This window comes from Benincasa hispida, chromosome 10 (assembly GCF_027475165.1).
Source record: "Benincasa hispida cultivar pf3 chromosome 10, pf3_genome.v1.1, whole genome shotgun sequence".
NCBI classification, from domain to species: domain Eukaryota; kingdom Viridiplantae; phylum Streptophyta; class Magnoliopsida; order Cucurbitales; family Cucurbitaceae; genus Benincasa; species Benincasa hispida.
Window position 1 is genome coordinate 6908275 of NC_143487.1, and position 19378 is coordinate 6927652.

Below are 19378 nucleotides of genomic sequence, written 5' to 3' on the forward strand. Positions count from 1 at the left end.
ATGAATATAGTACTATCAACTTCAAGATGTGGGGTCAATCTCTGACCTCACATATTCTAAAAAAAAAAAATTAACAATTATATCCATTTAAATTTTGAAAAGTGAATAAGTTAATTTAAATTTAAATCATCCATTACTATGCTCGGTCAATAAACATCATATGAGGTTATAATTTTATCAATTATATTACTAAATTTTTATATTTGAATGAATTAGTCAATTTTAATAGTCCATTTTGTTAATATATCATTAAAGAAGTCTACATGTATAAAATTTAAGCATGAACTATTTTCAACCGTAAACCAAATAAAGTTTACATTAATTCACTTAAGATAATGTAGGAGTTTAATTGATACAATCGTAAATCTTACATGATATTCTTAGAATAAATTCCCATAATGAAAGTGTTAATTGACACATTTACAAAAGTTTAGAGTTCAAATCTTTACATTTAGTGTGACAATAGTCCCACATTAGATATGTAAGGAGAAGATTCATGTTATATAACTGAGGATATAATTATCTTCGATCAATGATATATGATATCATCTTTTGAGAGAAATGAAAAACAAAGACACAAGAGTTATCCATAAATTCTACTAACAATATCTCTCCCCTCATTTATTATTTTTGATTATGTCAAACCAAAATATAACATTTAATTTCAGAACCACAGTTGACTAGAAATTCCAAGTCTCCCAATTGGGTTTTCTTTTTTTTTTTTCCTCTCTAAAAAGCTGTGGTAAACCAACAAGTCTCTCAACTACTGTTATCAGGACAATTCTTCTAATCAGACTTGGTAAAAAATAAGTTGGAAAGTTTGTCAAAAGAAAAAAAAAAGATTATATATTTGGACTGTTATCACACCATTCTTCTTCACAAAGGCTGCCTTCTTTGGCTTATGGCTTTTCAAAACAAATCATCTTACTTTCTCTTACCACCCTTTCTTCACTGCCTTCTTGTTTTTCTTCTTGGTTTACCAACTTGTTCGTTTTCTGAGCCTTATAAAAATGTAACTCTGGGTTCATCTCTCACAGCAACGGAACAAAATCACCTCTATTGGACCTCCCAATTTGGTGAGTTCGCTTTTGGATTTCTACAGTTGGAAAGTAAAGGCTTTTTATTGGCCATTTGGTTCAATAAAATTGAAGAAAAAACGGTGGTATGGTCAGCAAATCGCGATAAATTGGCACCTAAAGGATCCACAATTCAATTTACTGGTGGTGGGCAACTTGTGCTGAACGATCCTAGAGGCAATCAAATATGGACGTCAAGTTCCTCTGGAAGTACTAATCAATCTGTTTCCTATGCTGCGATGCTTGATAGTGGCAACTTTGTGTTGGCTGCAACTAATTCTAAAATTTTATGGCAAAGCTTTGATGTGCCTACCGATACGATTTTACCATCACAAACTTTGAATATGGGCGGATTTCTTGTTGCTCGTTATTCAGAAACCAATTATAAGAATGGAAGGTTTCAACTTCGGATGCAAAGTGATGGGAATCTTGTGCTTTACCCCAGAGCATTCCCTTTGGATATAGTAAGTAAGGCTTACTGGGCAAGTAACACAATAGGCTCTGGCTTCCAACTTGTTTTCAACCTCTCTGGCTCTATTGATGTCATTTCAAACAATAATACTATTCTCATAACTGTGGTATCAAATACCCTTACGCCACAAAATTTTTACCTTCGGGCGATTCTTGAGCATGATGGGATTTTTAGAATGTATGTTTACCCAAAGCCCACACATAATTCGTCTATGGCTAAAGCTTGGTCTCAAGTGTCAGACTCTATAAACATTTGTACCATGGTGCATGGTGGGTGGGGAAGTGGAGTGTGTGGATTCAATAGTTACTGTAGACTTGGGAATGACCAGAGACCATTTTGCACTTGTCCACCTGGCTATGTTTTACTTGATCCAAATGATGAGATCAAGGGTTGTAAACCCAACTTTATTGCTCATAGTTGCGATCAATCATTTCCTGAAACTGATAACTTCGAATTTGTTGCTTTGGAAAATACCAATTGGCCTCAGGCTGATTATGGCTTTTTCAAACCAGTAAGTGAGGAATGGTGTAGAAACGAATGTTTGAACGATTGTTTTTGTGCAGTTGCCACTTTCAAAAATGGTGAATGTTCGAAGAAGAGGTTTCCTCTAGCTGATGGACGAATGGACCCTAGTGTTGGCGGAAGAGCACTTCTCAAAATTAGGAAACAAAACTCTACATTCCAACCTAATAATCTTATACATAAATCTACTATAGTCGTCGTTGGATCAGTTCTATTAGGAAGCTCTGTATTTCTCAATTTCCTTTTATTCCTTTTCACTTTATTCGTTAGCTACCGACTTAGGAAAATTAGGAAATCAAAGCTTGTTCAAGAAGATCCTTCCATTTTATGTGTGAATTTGAGGATCTTCAGCTATGAAGAGCTCAACAAGGCCACAAATGGATTCATTCACCAGTTGGGGCATGGCTCTTTTTCTACTGTTTATAAAGGGATTATTGACTCTGAAGACAACAATAACTTGGTGGCTATTAAAAAGTTAGACAATGTGGTGCAAGAGGGAGACCGAGAATTTAAAGCTGAAGTAAGCGCTATTGCTGGAACAAACCATAAGAACTTAGTTCGATTACTTGGGTTTTGCAATGAAGGAGAACATAGAATGTTAGTGTATGAGTTCATGCATAATGGGTCACTTGTAGATTTCCTTTTTGGGAATTCGAAACCAAGTTGGTATACTAGAATTCAACTTGTTTTAGGGACAGCAAGAGGACTATGTTATCTACACGAAGAGTGCAGCACTCAGACAATTCATTGTGATATTAAGCCACATAACATCCTTCTGGATGACTCATTTACCGCACGGATTGCAGACTTTGGTCTGGCAAAACTTTTGAAAAAAGATCAAACTCGAACTCTGACTGTAATTAGAGGAACCAAAGGATATGTAGCTCCAGAGTGGTTTAGAGGCCTCCCCATCACAGTGAAGGTTGATGTTTACAGTTTTGGAATATTGTTGTTGGAGATTATATGTTGTAGAAGGAGTTTCGAAGAGAAAGCAGAGAATGAAGAACAAATGGTGCTGGCAGATTGGGCTTATGACTGCTTCAAAGAGAAGAAAATAGAGATGTTGGTAGAAAATGATGAGGAAGCAAAGATTGACTTGAAGAGGGTAAAGAAGTTTGTGATGATAGCAATTTGGTGCATTCAAGAGGAAGTATCCCTAAGGCCCACCATGAAGAAAGTTTTACAAATGTTGGAAGGTGCTATTGAAGTCTCTTTTCCTCCTGGCCCATCGTCCTTCACTAGTACAATTTCCTAATGCTTTCTTTTTTTTAAGGTGGTGTTGAAGTTTCTTATGTGCCTCACCCATTTCATTTATCACTGCAATTCACTAACATAATTGTCTTCCATTAATAAATAATAAGATGCACATCTAAACTTGTTCTTTTTAAGAAAATTGCAGTAGGTGGTCGAATAGCAGCATGATTTTGAAATTTGACCATTATTTAAAAATATTGATATATGACCATTTGATTACTTTGGAGGGTCCATCACTAAAAATTGTTTCTCCATTTTACTCCGTAAGCCACAAAGTACATCTCTAATTAAAAAAGGGGGCAACAGACAAATGTCTAAATTTTTTTTTAAAAAAAAAAAAAAAAAAAAAAAAAAAAAAAAAAAAAAAAAAAAAAAAAAAAAAAAAAAAAAAAAAAAAAAAAAATTGAAAAATGTCTAATTCTAATTTTTATTTAATAAATGTCGTTTTTGAAAAATGTCTAATTCTAATTTTTATTTAATAAATGTCTAAATACCTATATTCTTTAATTTATCTAATTCAAAATAGACCAATCTACCCATCCCGAAAATCGATATTATTTTAATTCAATAAAATCAAATTGAATGAAAATAAATCTAATCTAATAATCAATGGATAAAATGGAACTGAAACAAAATATTAAAAACAAATTCCTATAACTATGGAGTATTTTTAAGGAAGTCTAACTAAATTCAATAACCAAATCAACTAGAACAAATAAAATATATTATTTCAAACAAATTTCAAGGATTATTTAAAATAAAATCTAATTAACTAAAATAATCAAAGCAAATAAAATATAAAATATGATCATGTAAACAATAAAAAAGTGTTTTTTAAATAATAAAAAATATCTAAGACATTGGAAAATTTTATTATTTTTTAAAAATGTAAACTAAAAATACACTGTTTCTACATATTTGAATTTTAAGAAGAAAGTTTGTACCACAAATATGTGGTAGGTAAATTCTCTCTGAAAAGTTTCTTTGCATACCATCACCATTTGAGAGAGCAAACATTTTGACCTTTATTCCACTTCTCCTATTAGTCTTGAGTGGAAACTTGATGTCAAATCTTATATCTGCCAAGTTCTCAATCAGATGTATTCTTAATTTGTAAAATTGAGTAAATGGAGATCAGTCATACTTGTTGTTTATTGGCCATCAAAATGGTGGCAATACCTTCCATCGTCATCTACCTCATATATGTTTCTAAAAGAAGAAATCCCATTGGTGATAATGAGTTTAGACATATAAATACATAGTACTTATTGCTATTAATAAATAAAGATTTAACGAAAATAAATCAATTGAAGCAATTATTAATATATATATAACCATATGAGAGTGAAAAACAGTCCCCGTAAAAACCACAAATACTACATATCCGAGCAAATATAAGCAAAATTAATGGGGGAAAAAAATAGCAAAACAAAGTTTCTACTTTATGACTCTATAAAAGTAACAAATACAAATACAAATACATAGTATACAAAAATTGGCTCTATGAAAGTAAAATAGATAGCATGTGAAATCAAAGTTATAATTTGATAAATCATAAAGTTGTCGAGACTTTCGATTCGGTCAAATAATTGTTCCATTTCCTACTCTAATTTCGTAGTATTAAGGTAGTAACGGTTCAATCCTTAGAGAGCTGGTCAATTTTCATACTAAATTACCTATTGTACGTAACCAAAGGGGGTTTTGGTAAGTTAGTTTCAATTGTGAGAAATTGACTAAAAACAGTAATGATTAAACACAAATTCGATGTTGAGTAAATTGATACTATCAATAAAACAAAGCCTAGCTCGGGATAAATTAAATTTATTCCTAATTTCCCACTCAATCATTAATTAATCAGAAAAGTGCCTTGCAATTTAATCGGTTTTTAACTTAGCCAATCACTTCTAGAAAAGCTAGAAGAAAGTCCAAATAATCAAATTAATTCTTAGGCCTAGGGGAAAAGCCTCCTCAACATGCAAACTGGTTAGCATTAAGGTCCAAGACAGTTGTTAAGACGAACTAAATAATTAGGAACAACCTAACTAAGTATTGGATGTGAATTTCTCTTAAGTCAGATAGAAGAATGTTATTCGATTGGAAAAGCTAAATCAATATACAACTCTAACTTAACTTTGGCTACTTGGCGATCTAAGAATCTAACAATTACGGATTAGGTGTAAACCTATTACTGTGAATTAAACATGCTTGACTAATTTGTCAAATTATCTCAAACACATTCAATCAATTAAATAAGAGCAAGGAGAAGATTCAATAGACAATTAAAATTTCAAGACAACAAATCTTCATAATCTCATGAGATAACAAATAAAGATATAGATCCTAAATCTCGAACTAGATAATAGTACCTTAGCCTTGATACATGCTAGATAAAATAATGATCTAGAGAGGTCTTAATTGAGTAGTAAAGAAGAAATATAGAGAGGATATCAGAAAAGTAGAGAGAATTTTGTTCAAAATCGCATTTCAAAAGTGTAGACGGCTAGCCATTACAAGAAAACACCCCTTTTCCAATGCTTTTCACGTTGGGAGTTCCACTCTTGATGATAAACTAGTTGTCAAGAGTTTGGTCAGGATATATCCATCGGGAGAACATCTCCCGATGCACCAACATATGTCGTCAAGAGTTGACATAAACTCCCGATGCTTAATATATGGCGACAGGAGATCATGGAGCTCCCGAAAATATCTATACATGCGTTGGGAGCCAACTGTCGGGAGATCATGGAACTCCCGACGTTTTTCATCGAAAGATAGTCCTTTTTTAATTTTTAGTTTTTAATTTTTGATTTTTTTTAATTTGATCTGAATGATCTAAAATGTATAACATCATTAAGAAAATAAAAAAAATATTCACATAAGGAACAAAACAAACAAACAAAGTTGAAGTATTCTTTATTACAGAAAAGTTGGCAAAATGGTCTACAAACAAAATATGTCTTGACAAATACATAAAAGAAAGAACTCTCAACATCATCTCCAAGAAAAAATTCTCCAACACAGCATCTCCAACACATCATCTCCAACACAGCATCTCTAACAACATTTCCAACATCATCTCAAAATAATATCCTACAAAACAAACAAAAACCATACGGTGAATCCTACAATCCTACAAAATAGAAAATCCTACAATCCTATAAATCCTACAAAACAAAGAAAATCAACACACTTTCAAAACTACATCTTCTCAATCTTAAACCTCCACAAACACACAAAGACCACAAGTTGAACTCCAAATGAATAACCAATCTCAACCTATCCCACACAACATTCAAAATTCATAAACTTTCACAAAAAAACAAAAGCCATAAGATGAATCCTACAATCCTACAAAACAAAGAAAATCAACATACTTCCAAAACTACATATTCTCAGCCTGAAACCTCCACAAACACACAAAAACCACAAGTTGAACTTCAAAATGAAGATAACTAATCTCAACCGACCCCACACAACATTCAAATTTCAAAACATCCACAAACACATAAAAACTCCAGAAAACATATCAAAATCCAATTGTTTGGCTACCATAACTGCAGGATAGCCAACAATTCATTATCATAAAGCTACTGGTAAGGCATAATTACTTTGCTACCATAACTGTAGGCTAGCAACATATTAGCCAACTAAATAATGAAATAATCATACCTAATTCGATGGCACTTCTCTCTATGATCGTATCATATCTTTAATCATTTTTTTTCATTTTTTTCATTTGTCTTGCATGATGCTCTTTCATTTGTTTTTTAACGTCTTCAAGTTTCTCAATCCTCGATTGAGACTATTCGACATAGGCTTTCAATTCCCACACCTCCCTACTTTCCATTCCTTGAGTATATGATGAACTCGATGAGCTGCTACCCCTTCTTAACTTAGGTTTAGGGCCCCAACCTAGGCCTTTTACATGACCGAGTCTACCCAAAATCATCTCACAAATTTCGTCCCCTATTAATGGTTGGGAACCTTATGGAGTGGGCTTGAATTGTAATTCTAATATTTGATTCTGCACATATTAATTAAGTGTGTAAGTACGAGTGACTGAACTTACAAATGAAAAACAAAATGAAAATAAAACAAAATTTATTACATGTGCATCCTCAGTTGCCTGATTCACGAATTTACCACCTTTAGAGTGTGTTTCTTTAAATAGGTCAACACTTTCTACTTCTCGACCTTATTTTTCCTGTAGCTCAAATTGAATTTGCTAGAACAATAATTTCTCTCCATTCTTCCTATTCGTCTCCAACATTTCCTACATTCAAACAAGAAAAATTAAAAAGATATTTTGTATTAGTAAATGAAGTAAATGATAGACATCCTCAATTATTATAATCTGGAATTCTTCACTCTGGATACTGTTAAACAAATGGTCTATTCTTAAGCCAACTAATCAGGTTTGCACGTGCTTGCTGAGGGTTTCTACATTTCTTGTAATGTTTGTGTAAATCTGCTCTGAATTCTTTGAACGAGTTTTGCATTTGATGTTTGATAAAATTATTAAGTGTTTGATTGGATAAATCAAGCACGAAATGAGGCTACAAAAGAATTAAGGAATCATTAGCATATATGATATTTATGACAATCTAAAATAACAAACTTATAAACTTACCAACAATTGACTCTTAGCCAATTCTACAAATTCATTTGGAACATCAGCGAAAGTATAACATTGTACTGGAAATGCAGATCTGATGTCAACACCAATTGCATTACCAAATCATACAGAATGTTGACAAATAGGCTTCTTCTCTCCTTCTTTGATCACAATTGGAATTCTCCCATATTTTTTGACATATTTTTCCAACTTGATATTCCGTGAATGCTCACTTTTCCTCCGAGTGGATGCAAGAGCTACTATCTGAGGAATAAAAAATTAAAACATTTTAGGATATATTTCAGTCAGTAGAAGATGCATATGAATACTAACCTAAAGTGTCACCCACAGAAGATCCCGTGATGCCTAGATATATCACTTGCTTCTGAAATTCTTCCTCTACCTCATGTTGCCTATTAGAGGTTGATATCGTATCTATACAAACACAAAAATATAAAACAATATAGAATCAATATTAAATATGTGTAAACAGAGAAAGAGAATTGAGTAGATACATGATTAGTCATCATCATCATCTAAATCAAATTATTCATTAGTAAGTGAACTGTTATTGGGAGATAATTTTTCTTCATCATCATTTATGAAGTCATGATCAGCATGCCGAATAATTGTTTGTTCCACAACTGTAAGATCAACATCGACTCTACATAAAGTAACCTCCTAAATTGATTCATCCACTTGAACTCCACCGAAAATTTCTTTAAATCCAGTTGTTCATTTTCAACATCCTTCACTTCTGGTGCATCCCATATTCGTTTATTTTGGACTACATGAACAACTTTCCAGTTGCTAGCATATTTTATGTCGTTGAGGTAAATGACTTGTTGTGCTTGGATAGAAAAAATGAAAGGCTCATCAACATACCAAAATCGAGATGTGTTGATTGATTTGTATCCTAACTCCACGTGTATCCTATTATTTTTGTTGTTATCTATGTCAAACCATCTACACTTGAACATAAAAACACGTCTTCTCTTCGCATATTGAAAATCTAATACTTTGTCTACGACACCATAGAAATTATTATCAACACTTCCATTCCCACTAATCTCCCAGGCCACCAGGACTCCACTATTTTATGTAGCTCAACGATTATCATGCTCTACATTGTGAAATCTAACATGTTAACAATGCATCCATTGTAAGAGCCCACCTCAGACGAAGGTCCCATTGCAAGTGAAAAGAAATTATCAGAGAGATCTCTCTCGCACAATTGTAGAACCTGATAATTTATTATACGTTAAAATAACTAAAAACTGAATCACATCTCAACTTCCAATACTATATATACCTGAGATCTGAATGAATCGAGAAATTTGTGTCGATGTCTTATATATAAGTTGGAGGCACTTTGAGCTTCACGATGAATTAACCTCAAGAGTTTCTTATAATTGATCATTAGAAAGTTATATCAAAGAATTTATCGTAGAAGTTAGAAAATTATAAAGTTTGAAATGTACTTATGATAATCTGTTATTTCTTTACAATTGTTGAGAATGTACCAATATGCGATACGCTTTCCTTTGTTGATAGTGTCCGTAAAGTTGACGCCCCTAATGGTCGTACCCTCTGCTTAAATAATTCAAATTCGCAAAATATCTCATGATCGGGACTGTTATCATCATTTCATTCATCTCTATTAAATCTCGTTTCAATCTCAGTTAGATATCACGAACAAAAGTTCTATGATTCATTCATTACATATGCTTCCGCTATAGAACCCTCAGGACGTGTTTTATTCTGTACAATTTTTTTTAATGTTCATAAACTTCTTTCAATAGGATACATCCAATTGTAACTAACCAGACCCACTACTTTGGTTTCATATGATAGATAAAGGGGAAGGTATACCATTACATTGAAGAAGGCTGATGACAATATTTTCTCCAACTTACAAAGTATGACTATGATGTCTGCTTGTAGTCGATTCAAATCACTTACACATATTGTTTTTGCACATAAATAACGAAATAATACACACAATTCAACAATTACAGTGGACACGTTCTTCGGTAAGTATGCTCGAATACCTTAAAGCGCAGTCTATGAAGCAAAACATGGCAGTCGTGTGTTTTCAGCCCCGATATTTTTCCATCTTTATCATTCACACATCGTGATATATTAGACATGAATCCATGAGAAAATTTCACTGACTTCAAAAACTTACAAACCACAATCCATTCACTATTAGTTAATTTATATGCTACATGTGGCTTTACAAATCTGTTACTGACTTGTATCGAGTGTAAGTCCTTTCTTATCTTCAAATCTTGTAGGTCTAACCGAGCATTTGTTGTATCCTTCGTTTTTCCTTCTATATTTAAAAATGTGCCTACCAAGTTGTCGCATATATATTTTTTCCATTATGCATTACATCCAATTTATTTCGTAATAATAGTCTGGACCAATATGGATGTTGGAAAAAAAATACTTTTCTTATTCCAATTTAGAATTTGTTTTCTTTTTTTTTTATCTTTCTTCAATGGATGTTGCTAAAGACAGGAAAGTTCGACATATTTATTTGTTGTAAGATTTCTTCTCCATTCATTACATCTGGAGGCGGTCTATGTTCAACTTTTCTATCATGTTGCCTACTTCTACGCCAACTATGATTCTCTAGAAGATAACATTAAAGTCCCATGAATGTTATTTTCCCTCTTATCCTGAAAGACGATTTATCTTCTTTGTATATGGAACATGCTTGATAACCTTTTGTACTCCACCCAGACAAGTCATCGTACGTAAAGAAGTCATTAATAGTCCATAATAAGGCCGCATATAGTTGAAAAAACTCATTGATAACATAATCATAAGTTTGCACACCAATAGTCCATAATTCTTTCAAATCTTCATTCAACAGCTGCAAGTAAACATCAATTTCCTTCCAGGAGATTTTGTACTAGGTATGAGCAAAGACAAGAAGAAGTTTGTCTCCTTCATATATTTCCAAGGTGGCAAATTATAAAGGATTTACACCATAGGTCACAATACTATACAAAGTACTCATGTTCCCAAATGGATTAAACCCATATAAAGCTAATCCTAAACGAACATTTTGGGGATCTAAAGCAATGGAAAATGACATAATACCTTATGTGGGACTATTTTACCCTTTCCATCATTAACTTTGTACTAAGAATCACCACAAACTGGGTATTGTTGTCAATCTGCAAATTCTTTCTAATACAATACACAATCACATTTGCACGCATGAATTGACTCATAACCTAGGCCTAAGTTATGCAATTTTCGTTTAGCTTCATAAAAGGAAGTACATATAGCGGTGTCAGTTGGAAACGCTACTTTTAATAGTTCTAACAACATTTCAAATGATTTGTTACTCTACCCATTTAAAACTTTGATATGCATCAACTTCACTAAAAAGTTCAAGGACGATAATTGCTAACAAGCAAGTATAGTTCATTACGTGCTTCCGCCATTAAATCCTCAAATAAGTTTGTGGTATCTCTTTCTTGACCATTAGAGGAATTTCATTTTTGATTCCTTCTTCATTTGCGTCTTCATTTTCAATTGGAACTCGTAGATCGTTTATAAGGTTCAACATTCTATTTTCTTCAACAACATTACACTCTATATTAGTTTCTTCATCATTATGTATTGAATAAGTTGTTTGTCTTTCAAAATCTTTAGATAAGTTGACTGGCTCTCCGTGATATACCCATTCACAATATGATGGTGATATTCCATATGTTAATAGATGTTGCTTCACACCCTTTAATGACTCCCATATTGAATTCACACGATTTTTGCATGGGCATCTTGTTCGTCTGGAATAATTAACATGAAACTTTGCCACATCTAAAAATTGGGATACTCATTCTCTATACTCGACCGACAACTTATTTCTAAATTTGATCCATTCTTTATTCATCCTTAAAAATAAACCTTTTATAACCCAACTTGTAATCTAAAACAAATTATAACTTGTGTTGTGTACATAATGAATGATGGTTAACTTTTAGAGGCTTATATATGCTCACAGAAATAAAAGTGGAATTATTATAGACTTATGGATGCGTTTCTCAACTACAAGTTAGTTATTGGAGTCTATCAATAAGCTATGTCGGTGATAGGAGTCTATCACAATAGAATTTATTATCGATACATTTTTCTATATTCGTAATTATTTAGAAGTGTCAGTGTTTACACTTAATTACTAGCCTTAGAAGTGCTACCACTTGCAGTTTGCCCTATTAGATAACATGAAGGTTCATATTAACAGTTAGTTGATTTTGAGATGAAACCATATTATCTAATACAATCAATATATCTCTTTTTCTATGTGGTCGAAGTATTGAACGATAAAAAAATGAGTGCAACACGGGACATAAGTAATTACTTTTCAGATTTAGATAAGTAGGTATCTAGCAATGGCAAGTACGAGCACAAACCAAAACAAAACTTTTTTTTTAAAGCTTTATATCAAAAGAGAAAAGGGAAACGAGTTACCTTTATTGCACTCCTTAATTTGAAGAAAAAGGTAAATAGATAAGCACGCATAGAGGGGAGGCACCGACAATGCGGCGATCCTTACCTTCAAGATCGACAAGCAATGACGAGAGGCACCAGAAATCCCTACCTTCAAGATCGATGAGCGATGGCGGCGATTGACGAGCGGGCACCAACAAGAGGCAACGAAATAGAAGAACGACGAGAGGCAACAAAATCCGGCAAAGAGAAATTGGCGCACAAACCCTAACAGTTTACAAAATCAATTTCCAGATCTGGTCTGGAAGATTTAAAGGCTATCTTTGGCACTTAAAATGTAAGCATCGGGAGATATGCATAACTTCCGACGAATAAATTCATTCGTCAAGAGTTCACGACCTATCTCCCGATGCGGTAGAACTAGTTATTAGGATTGGTGTCTTAATTCTCCCAGAGTCTCGTTGTTTTGTAAAGATACACATTGTTAAATGAATAAAATAAGTGTTATTTAATTTTGGCATTTACTCATATCCAATAAACAAAGCTTCTTGGTTATCTTATGTGAACTTAAGCATGTATATGTTATATACAAGTGGATCATGCCTTAAATGATAAACTAAATCGGTCTGTAGTATAGGATTAAGGTGGGATACCTGATCCTGGTGACACTACGGATACGACCCGCTTTATAGAGGTTTGCAAGTGTTGTAAACTACTACAGATGGTAGATCCTGACCATTCGTGTGGAGTGGAGCGGAGGTGTCCTATACAAAGAGTTTGTATAAGACCTAGACCACGAGGTGACTAGACTCTGTATATAACGCCGTTGATACTAGAGACTTGCATCTCACCTAAACGACCATAGGTGAACGACCTCAATCCTGAGTGTTTTGTGAATTCCTGTCTTTGAGGCCGGTCCTTTGATTAGTATGAGTGAGAGTGGCCAGATTGTCAACTCAACATGCCTACCTTTTTGGGGACTTGTCTGATCTGGGAGCTGGGAACTTAATCCACAATATGGAATTCACTTCTTTCCCAAAGCAGGGATAAATAGAGAGATTGCTCCCTTAAGGGCTGATTCCGGGGCTTGAACATAGTGGCCACAACTTCTCTTTGGAAGAGAAGACTCAATTATAATAGGACTATGATTTATGTTCATTAGAGGGATCAGTGGTACTTAAGAAGATAGATGTAACTACAGAGGCATAATGATTATTGGCCCAGCTGTACTTACGAGTGATTTGTGAAGGGTTGTTGCACTGCTCATTGGTTAAGATGGACATATAATATATCTGTAGTGAGGAGAGTTCAGTTGTCGGTCTTTAGTTGAGTGCTTGATAATTAACGAAAGGTGGATCCCGTGACTAAAGAGTTTAGTCAGTTATTCATGTATCGTTGGAGCTTCGGATCTACAGGTCCATGAGGTCCCCTTGGTAGCTTGGATTCATGTTGAAGGATCAGTTTTTTGTGTTGATTTGAAATGTTCAAATTGACAAGAGGTATTTTGATTATATGTGATATAATCGGTATGATGTATAAGATACATCTAGTGGAAGATTGATGTAAATGAGATTTACATTAAGTACCATGGAATAGGAAAAGAACTATGGTTTATATGTTTCATGAGATGAAATATTAAAATTATAGGTTATAAATATAGTATGATAAGTTGGTTATCATTTATATTTATAATAATATTAATTATTAGATAATTAATATTTTTTCTTTTAAATAACCAAATGTAGTGGGTGGTGATTGATCATGGTAACCGTGAGTTTAAAAGAAAATCGGTTTCCTATTTCGAAAAAGGGATTTATTTTACAAAAGATTGAAAAAGGTTTTGAGTTTTTTCTTCGGCGAAAAGAAACTCACGGAAGTCATCAAGTAAATACAAATTTACTAAACGACGACTGGACGAGCTAAATGATCATGCAGGTGCTAGCTAAACGATCGTGCAATGTTTACTAAACGGTCGCATAGCTTTGCTAGACGATCGTTGGCCCAAGGTAAACGATCGTGTAGAATTGACCGAGTTAGACGATAGAGCTAAACGATCGCATAGCTTTTGCTAGATGATCGCATAGTTTTATCTAAACGATTGAGCATCGACTTATACGATAGGTCTCCGACTTCTCCCACTTGCCCAGTTGTGTACGCGATCGTTGTTTCCTCCATTCATCTGCCTCACACAAAGTTCGAACAGAGCCCACCCTCTGGATTCTCACATCGAGAATACCAAGGTCGCCTTGTTGGTGGTGTCAGACTCAACTCGAGAGGTTTTTCGGAGGCCGTTCATGGTGCTGTGGAGGTCGTTCGCTGTTGTGGAGGATTTCGTGACTGAGGAGATCGTTGAGGACGAGCGCGAAGTGTTTGTGCTGTGTTCGTGTGGTGTTGCGGTCATGTAGTTCAAGCGTTCATGGTTGCTATGATCAATCATCGTGCGCATCAAAGCGTGGAGACGCTTCTACCTTTGTTAGTACAGGTTTTCCTTCTATACATTTGATGTTCATGCTGTAATTTCTCTGTATATTTGCATAACTATTTGTATCGAAGTTGACTGTAAATGTATTGTTGATTCATGATTGTAATTTGGGAATTGTCTTGCTTCCGCTGCTCACGAAAATCTTGATTACAATTTCCATCAATTAGTATCAGAGCCAGGTTCTTTGATATTCCAAATTACAGATCTGAATCGAACGGTTTTTACGGTCGTGGTGGGTTTCTGCATTTGTAGTTAACCGTTTATGCATTTGTGGATGAATTGATGAATATTTCGGGTTTAAATTGCTCTTTTTGTTAAAGCTTTCGTTATTACAAAGTGTTAATTGTAAGGGCCCCTACGTTTTTGGCCGAAATTAACTTTGCAATCGAGTCTGTAATTTGAAAAGTTCGAGTTCGTTGAGTCGTTCGTGATGAAGCTTTGGTGCATGGCGATGCAGTTCTCAACGAAGAAGAAGATCAAATGTTGGTCGGGTCGTGTAGCCTCAGGTAAAAGATCGTTGGGATTTAACTAAGCGATTGTTTAGATATTTTTTCTAGACAATCATGTAGTACTTTCTAAACGATTGTTTAGTTAATGCTAAGCGATGGGGTAAATCGTTTACCATATCGTGTTGCATTGGTTGTACGATCACATAGGCACTGGAGGTAGACGATCGTAGTGGGAGCATGCAATACTCGTCGTTTAGTAGAAGGCGCACGCTAGAGGATCGTGTAGTTAGTAAGTTTCATCGCTTTGTTACTACCTATGCGATCGCATGAATGTGATACGAAGATGCTAGCTAAGCGATCACTTAGGCGATGGTGCTTCGCGACATCATAGTCGCTTAGACGATCGCGGAAGGTGGGCACTGTGCAAAGCACGCTAAGCGATCGTGTACTTCAGGCTTCATCACTTAGTAAAGGTACACGATCGTATTGTAATGGCTAAACGATCGTTTGGATTTTTCTAGACGATCATATAGTAATGCTAAACGATCATTTTAACTCTGGGAGCACTGGTAAGCGATCAACGAAGGGTTTGTTTTATCGTAGACGATCACAGGGTGTTTTGTACACGATGGATGGTTGAAGAAGCAATGCTTTGCAGAGCGGTTCAAGACCTGGTTCGCCTGTTTGAACCAGAGACTCATTGTCTTTGTAATAGATAGCTTTCCCTTTTGTGTTTTAAGGCAATTTTACCCTGTTCATCATCTTTGATTGCTTATACATGTGATGTATGGTACTTATATGTCAAGGTGTTTGTCATATAGTTAAAAACCTACCTTAGGTTGTGCAATTACTCATGCATCATGTATTATAAATGTTATAATATTGCATGAAGAAATTACTTGAAAGCATGTGCATGCATCATGAAATATAAGAGTTATATTTTGCATGCATTGAGCATTATCATGCATCATCCTTTTATTATAAATGTTATAGTCTAAGGATGAATGGAAGCATGTTTTCCTTGTTTCATTGCAGTTTTGTATAAATGTTATATAAAGAAAGTAGCAATTAATGGACAATGCATTGGGCATGACACTTAGACCGTTTATAAGCGTTATGAATGTCTTGCATATGTTAGCTTCGCGTTGTGGTTGTTTCCGTTTATAAGTGTTATAAAGGAAATTAGACCTAAAATCAATAATCCAGAGTTGCATGCGGACTTAGGGTGAACTCAAGTTTTTTAAAAGGGTTTTAAAATTGGATTGAGATAGACCTAAGTTCAAGTAGTTCTAAAGAGTTTAGCAACCTAGATTAATCTTTTAAGATCGGTTTAATAGGATTAAATTGGTTGGAATAAAAGATTAAATTTTTTGTAAACCTATCTATAAGGGACCTTTTGTCTAAGGCGGGTTCTGGCTAGGCTGGGGTTCTTAAATTGATGAAAACGTAATACCCCTACCTGGGAACCTACCTGTAAAGGTAAATTAGATAGATTTTCAACAAGCATGCGACGTTTTGATCAAAGACTCCGTTAAAGAGTTTAATGGATGATGATCAAAAGTTGTTCAACTATCCAAAGTAAAAGTTACTCTTGGGAAAACCTAAAAGTCACTTAGTTAAGATCCTTAGTCGTGTTTTTTCTAAGTAAACTAAACCTTAGGTTATAAAATACTTAGTGGGAGGAGAAGGCGTATAAGATATGTCTATGATTCCACTCACGTTTCTCCCTGGATGTTCACACTGTGAGATTCATGCTTGTTCTCGAGATGCCACAAGATGCATCCCCCTTCGGATGGTGTTTGCATGAGTCAATATTAAGGTGGACGGAGAGAGTATTTATAGTAAGTGGGTGAAGGGTGTGTGCCAACACGTTCTATGGTCTCTGTCATTGGTTCACACCGTTAGATCATTCTGTACGCCCTCGTGTCGCCTTCGATGCGACCCCCTTCAGATGGGTAGTTGGTCAATATCAAGGTGAACTCTAGAAATGGATAGGGCCGCTTTAGGTTTTGCCCCAATCGGATTTTCCCCCTTCCGATTGGCCTTTTAGGACGGACCTCTAGGGCTTAAAATGGTAGGTCACACTCACGGGAGATTGTTAAGTAAGTTAATAATCTCTTGGTTAAATCAATGATGGCTAGTTGTTATAGGAGTAAGAGTTATTCTTGTATTAATGACTGGTTTAGATATTCTCAATGCAGAGGAGGGATAACTAACCTCCCTTCGGTGGCTTTTGTCCTAAATCTTTGAAGCGTCATTACGAAACTAGATGTCACATGGGGTTCATGTTAGTTTTGCTAAAACCTTATTGGATGTTGTTTTTTTTTTACAACGGGTATTTGCTTAAAATCTAACGTAGGTAAATGTGTTTTTCTTTTTAGCAACTCATTAGTATTTCCGTTTAAAGCTTTGAAAAATGACCGATTTATTACAATGGAAAGAATCGTGTGAACCGAGTGGCAAACGACCTCCATCCCACTACTCTCTAAAAGAGGAGACAAGACAATAAATATGATTTATTGGTCTTGGAGACATGTCTGGTAGAGAATGGTGATTCTGCCTAGATCCTAGATTCAAGTGCTACCAATCATGTCAGTTCCTCTTACCAAGGATTTAGTTCCTGGTAAACGTTACCACAAGGAGAGATGACTCTTCGAGTCGGTAATGGTGAGGTTGTTTCAGTTGTTGCTTTAGGCAGGCTGAAGTTATTTGTTGACAAGAAACGTTATCTGGTACTGGATAATATTTTTGTAGTTCCTCATATTAAGAGGAACTTAGCCTCGGTTTCTTGTCTCATTGAACAAGGCTATACCGTCTTCTTTTCTGAGAATAAAGTGTTTATTTTCAAGAATGGAATGGAGATTGGTTTCTTATCTAACTGAACAAGGCTATACATATAACTCCCGACGCGCTGATATACCCATCGAGAGTTACTTATATCTTTCGACGGTGGTTTTACAGCGTCTTGAGATAGCATATCTCTTGACTAGTGGACTCCCAACGGTGTTTTTAACGTCGGGATATCGTATGTTCTCTATAGGTCAATTAAATTAATCTCGTTGTAACGCTTGGGTCAAGCGTTGCAACGCTGGCCTCAGCGTAAGACATAGGCCTTATTGCGCGAACTGCTACACTCACTCAATCACCAGGCGCGCATGCGGAAAGGAAATTGTATCAAAGTTAGTAGCATTGTGACTCTTAGTGTGCTACTTCCTTCAAGCGTAAGGGAAGCATCATGACAACACCACACCACTGCCTACCAGCATAGCTTTACACTTGGATGGAGGGTTGGAACGCTCTCCTAGGGGCATTTTAGTAAGTTTGAACTATTTTCCTCAGTTAAAGCTATGGAGCTCCAATTTTGTTTGCTTAAGTCTCATTTTTGCTCTAAACGTCCATTCTACATCTTAGTTGCTCAATATTTACAAAATAGCATAGTAAACACATAAAATTCTACGAACGAGCCTGAATTAAACTAAGGACGATAACACTTTTATAGTGCTGTCATAATTTTGTTGGAATAAGGAAGCAAGAAGCAGAAGCAAAACAGGATCATTAAGTATTCTAATTAATTAATTTAGTTTCAAATTTAGCATGCTCATAAACTAAAAATAGAGTTTAAACACTAACCTTTGAAGTACCTTTGAATCACGAATTCCAGCTACAATCCTCCGTTCCTTTGGATGTCAATCACCACAAGGTTTTCCCTACTATTCTCTTGGAGCCTTAGATTGAGTTGTGGGACTCAAAACAAGCTTGAGTCAAAAGAAATTGGAGAGGAGGTTACTGGTTTTACACAGTGTGAAGAACACTTCTTCAAACACAAATTCTCAGCAAAATGCAAACTTTTGCATCCCCGATGAGTATTTAGAACTAAAGTTTATATTGCATGACATTCAAGCAACAAACTTTCTACATGAATTCCATCTCCACCTTCATTATTGAGCTGGAATTTTAGTGAAAACATGAGTAAGGTGCTTGGTTCCAAAAATGGGAAAATCCCACTTTCGATTTTTCATTTCTTTTCCTTTTTCATTT

General features: G+C 34.9%; 1 protein-coding gene across 1 annotated transcript; it reads left to right on the forward strand.

The window, feature by feature from the left end:
• The first annotated feature begins 713 nt into the window (after window positions 1–713).
• On the forward strand, window positions 714–3463 carry LOC150033075 (G-type lectin S-receptor-like serine/threonine-protein kinase LECRK2). The gene has a single exon (XM_090306456.1). The coding sequence runs from the start codon at window positions 902–904 to the stop codon at window positions 3323–3325; it is 2424 nt and encodes an 807-aa protein (XP_090162582.1). The 5' UTR covers window positions 714–901; the 3' UTR covers window positions 3326–3463.
• Window positions 3464–19378: the final 15915 nt, after the last annotated feature.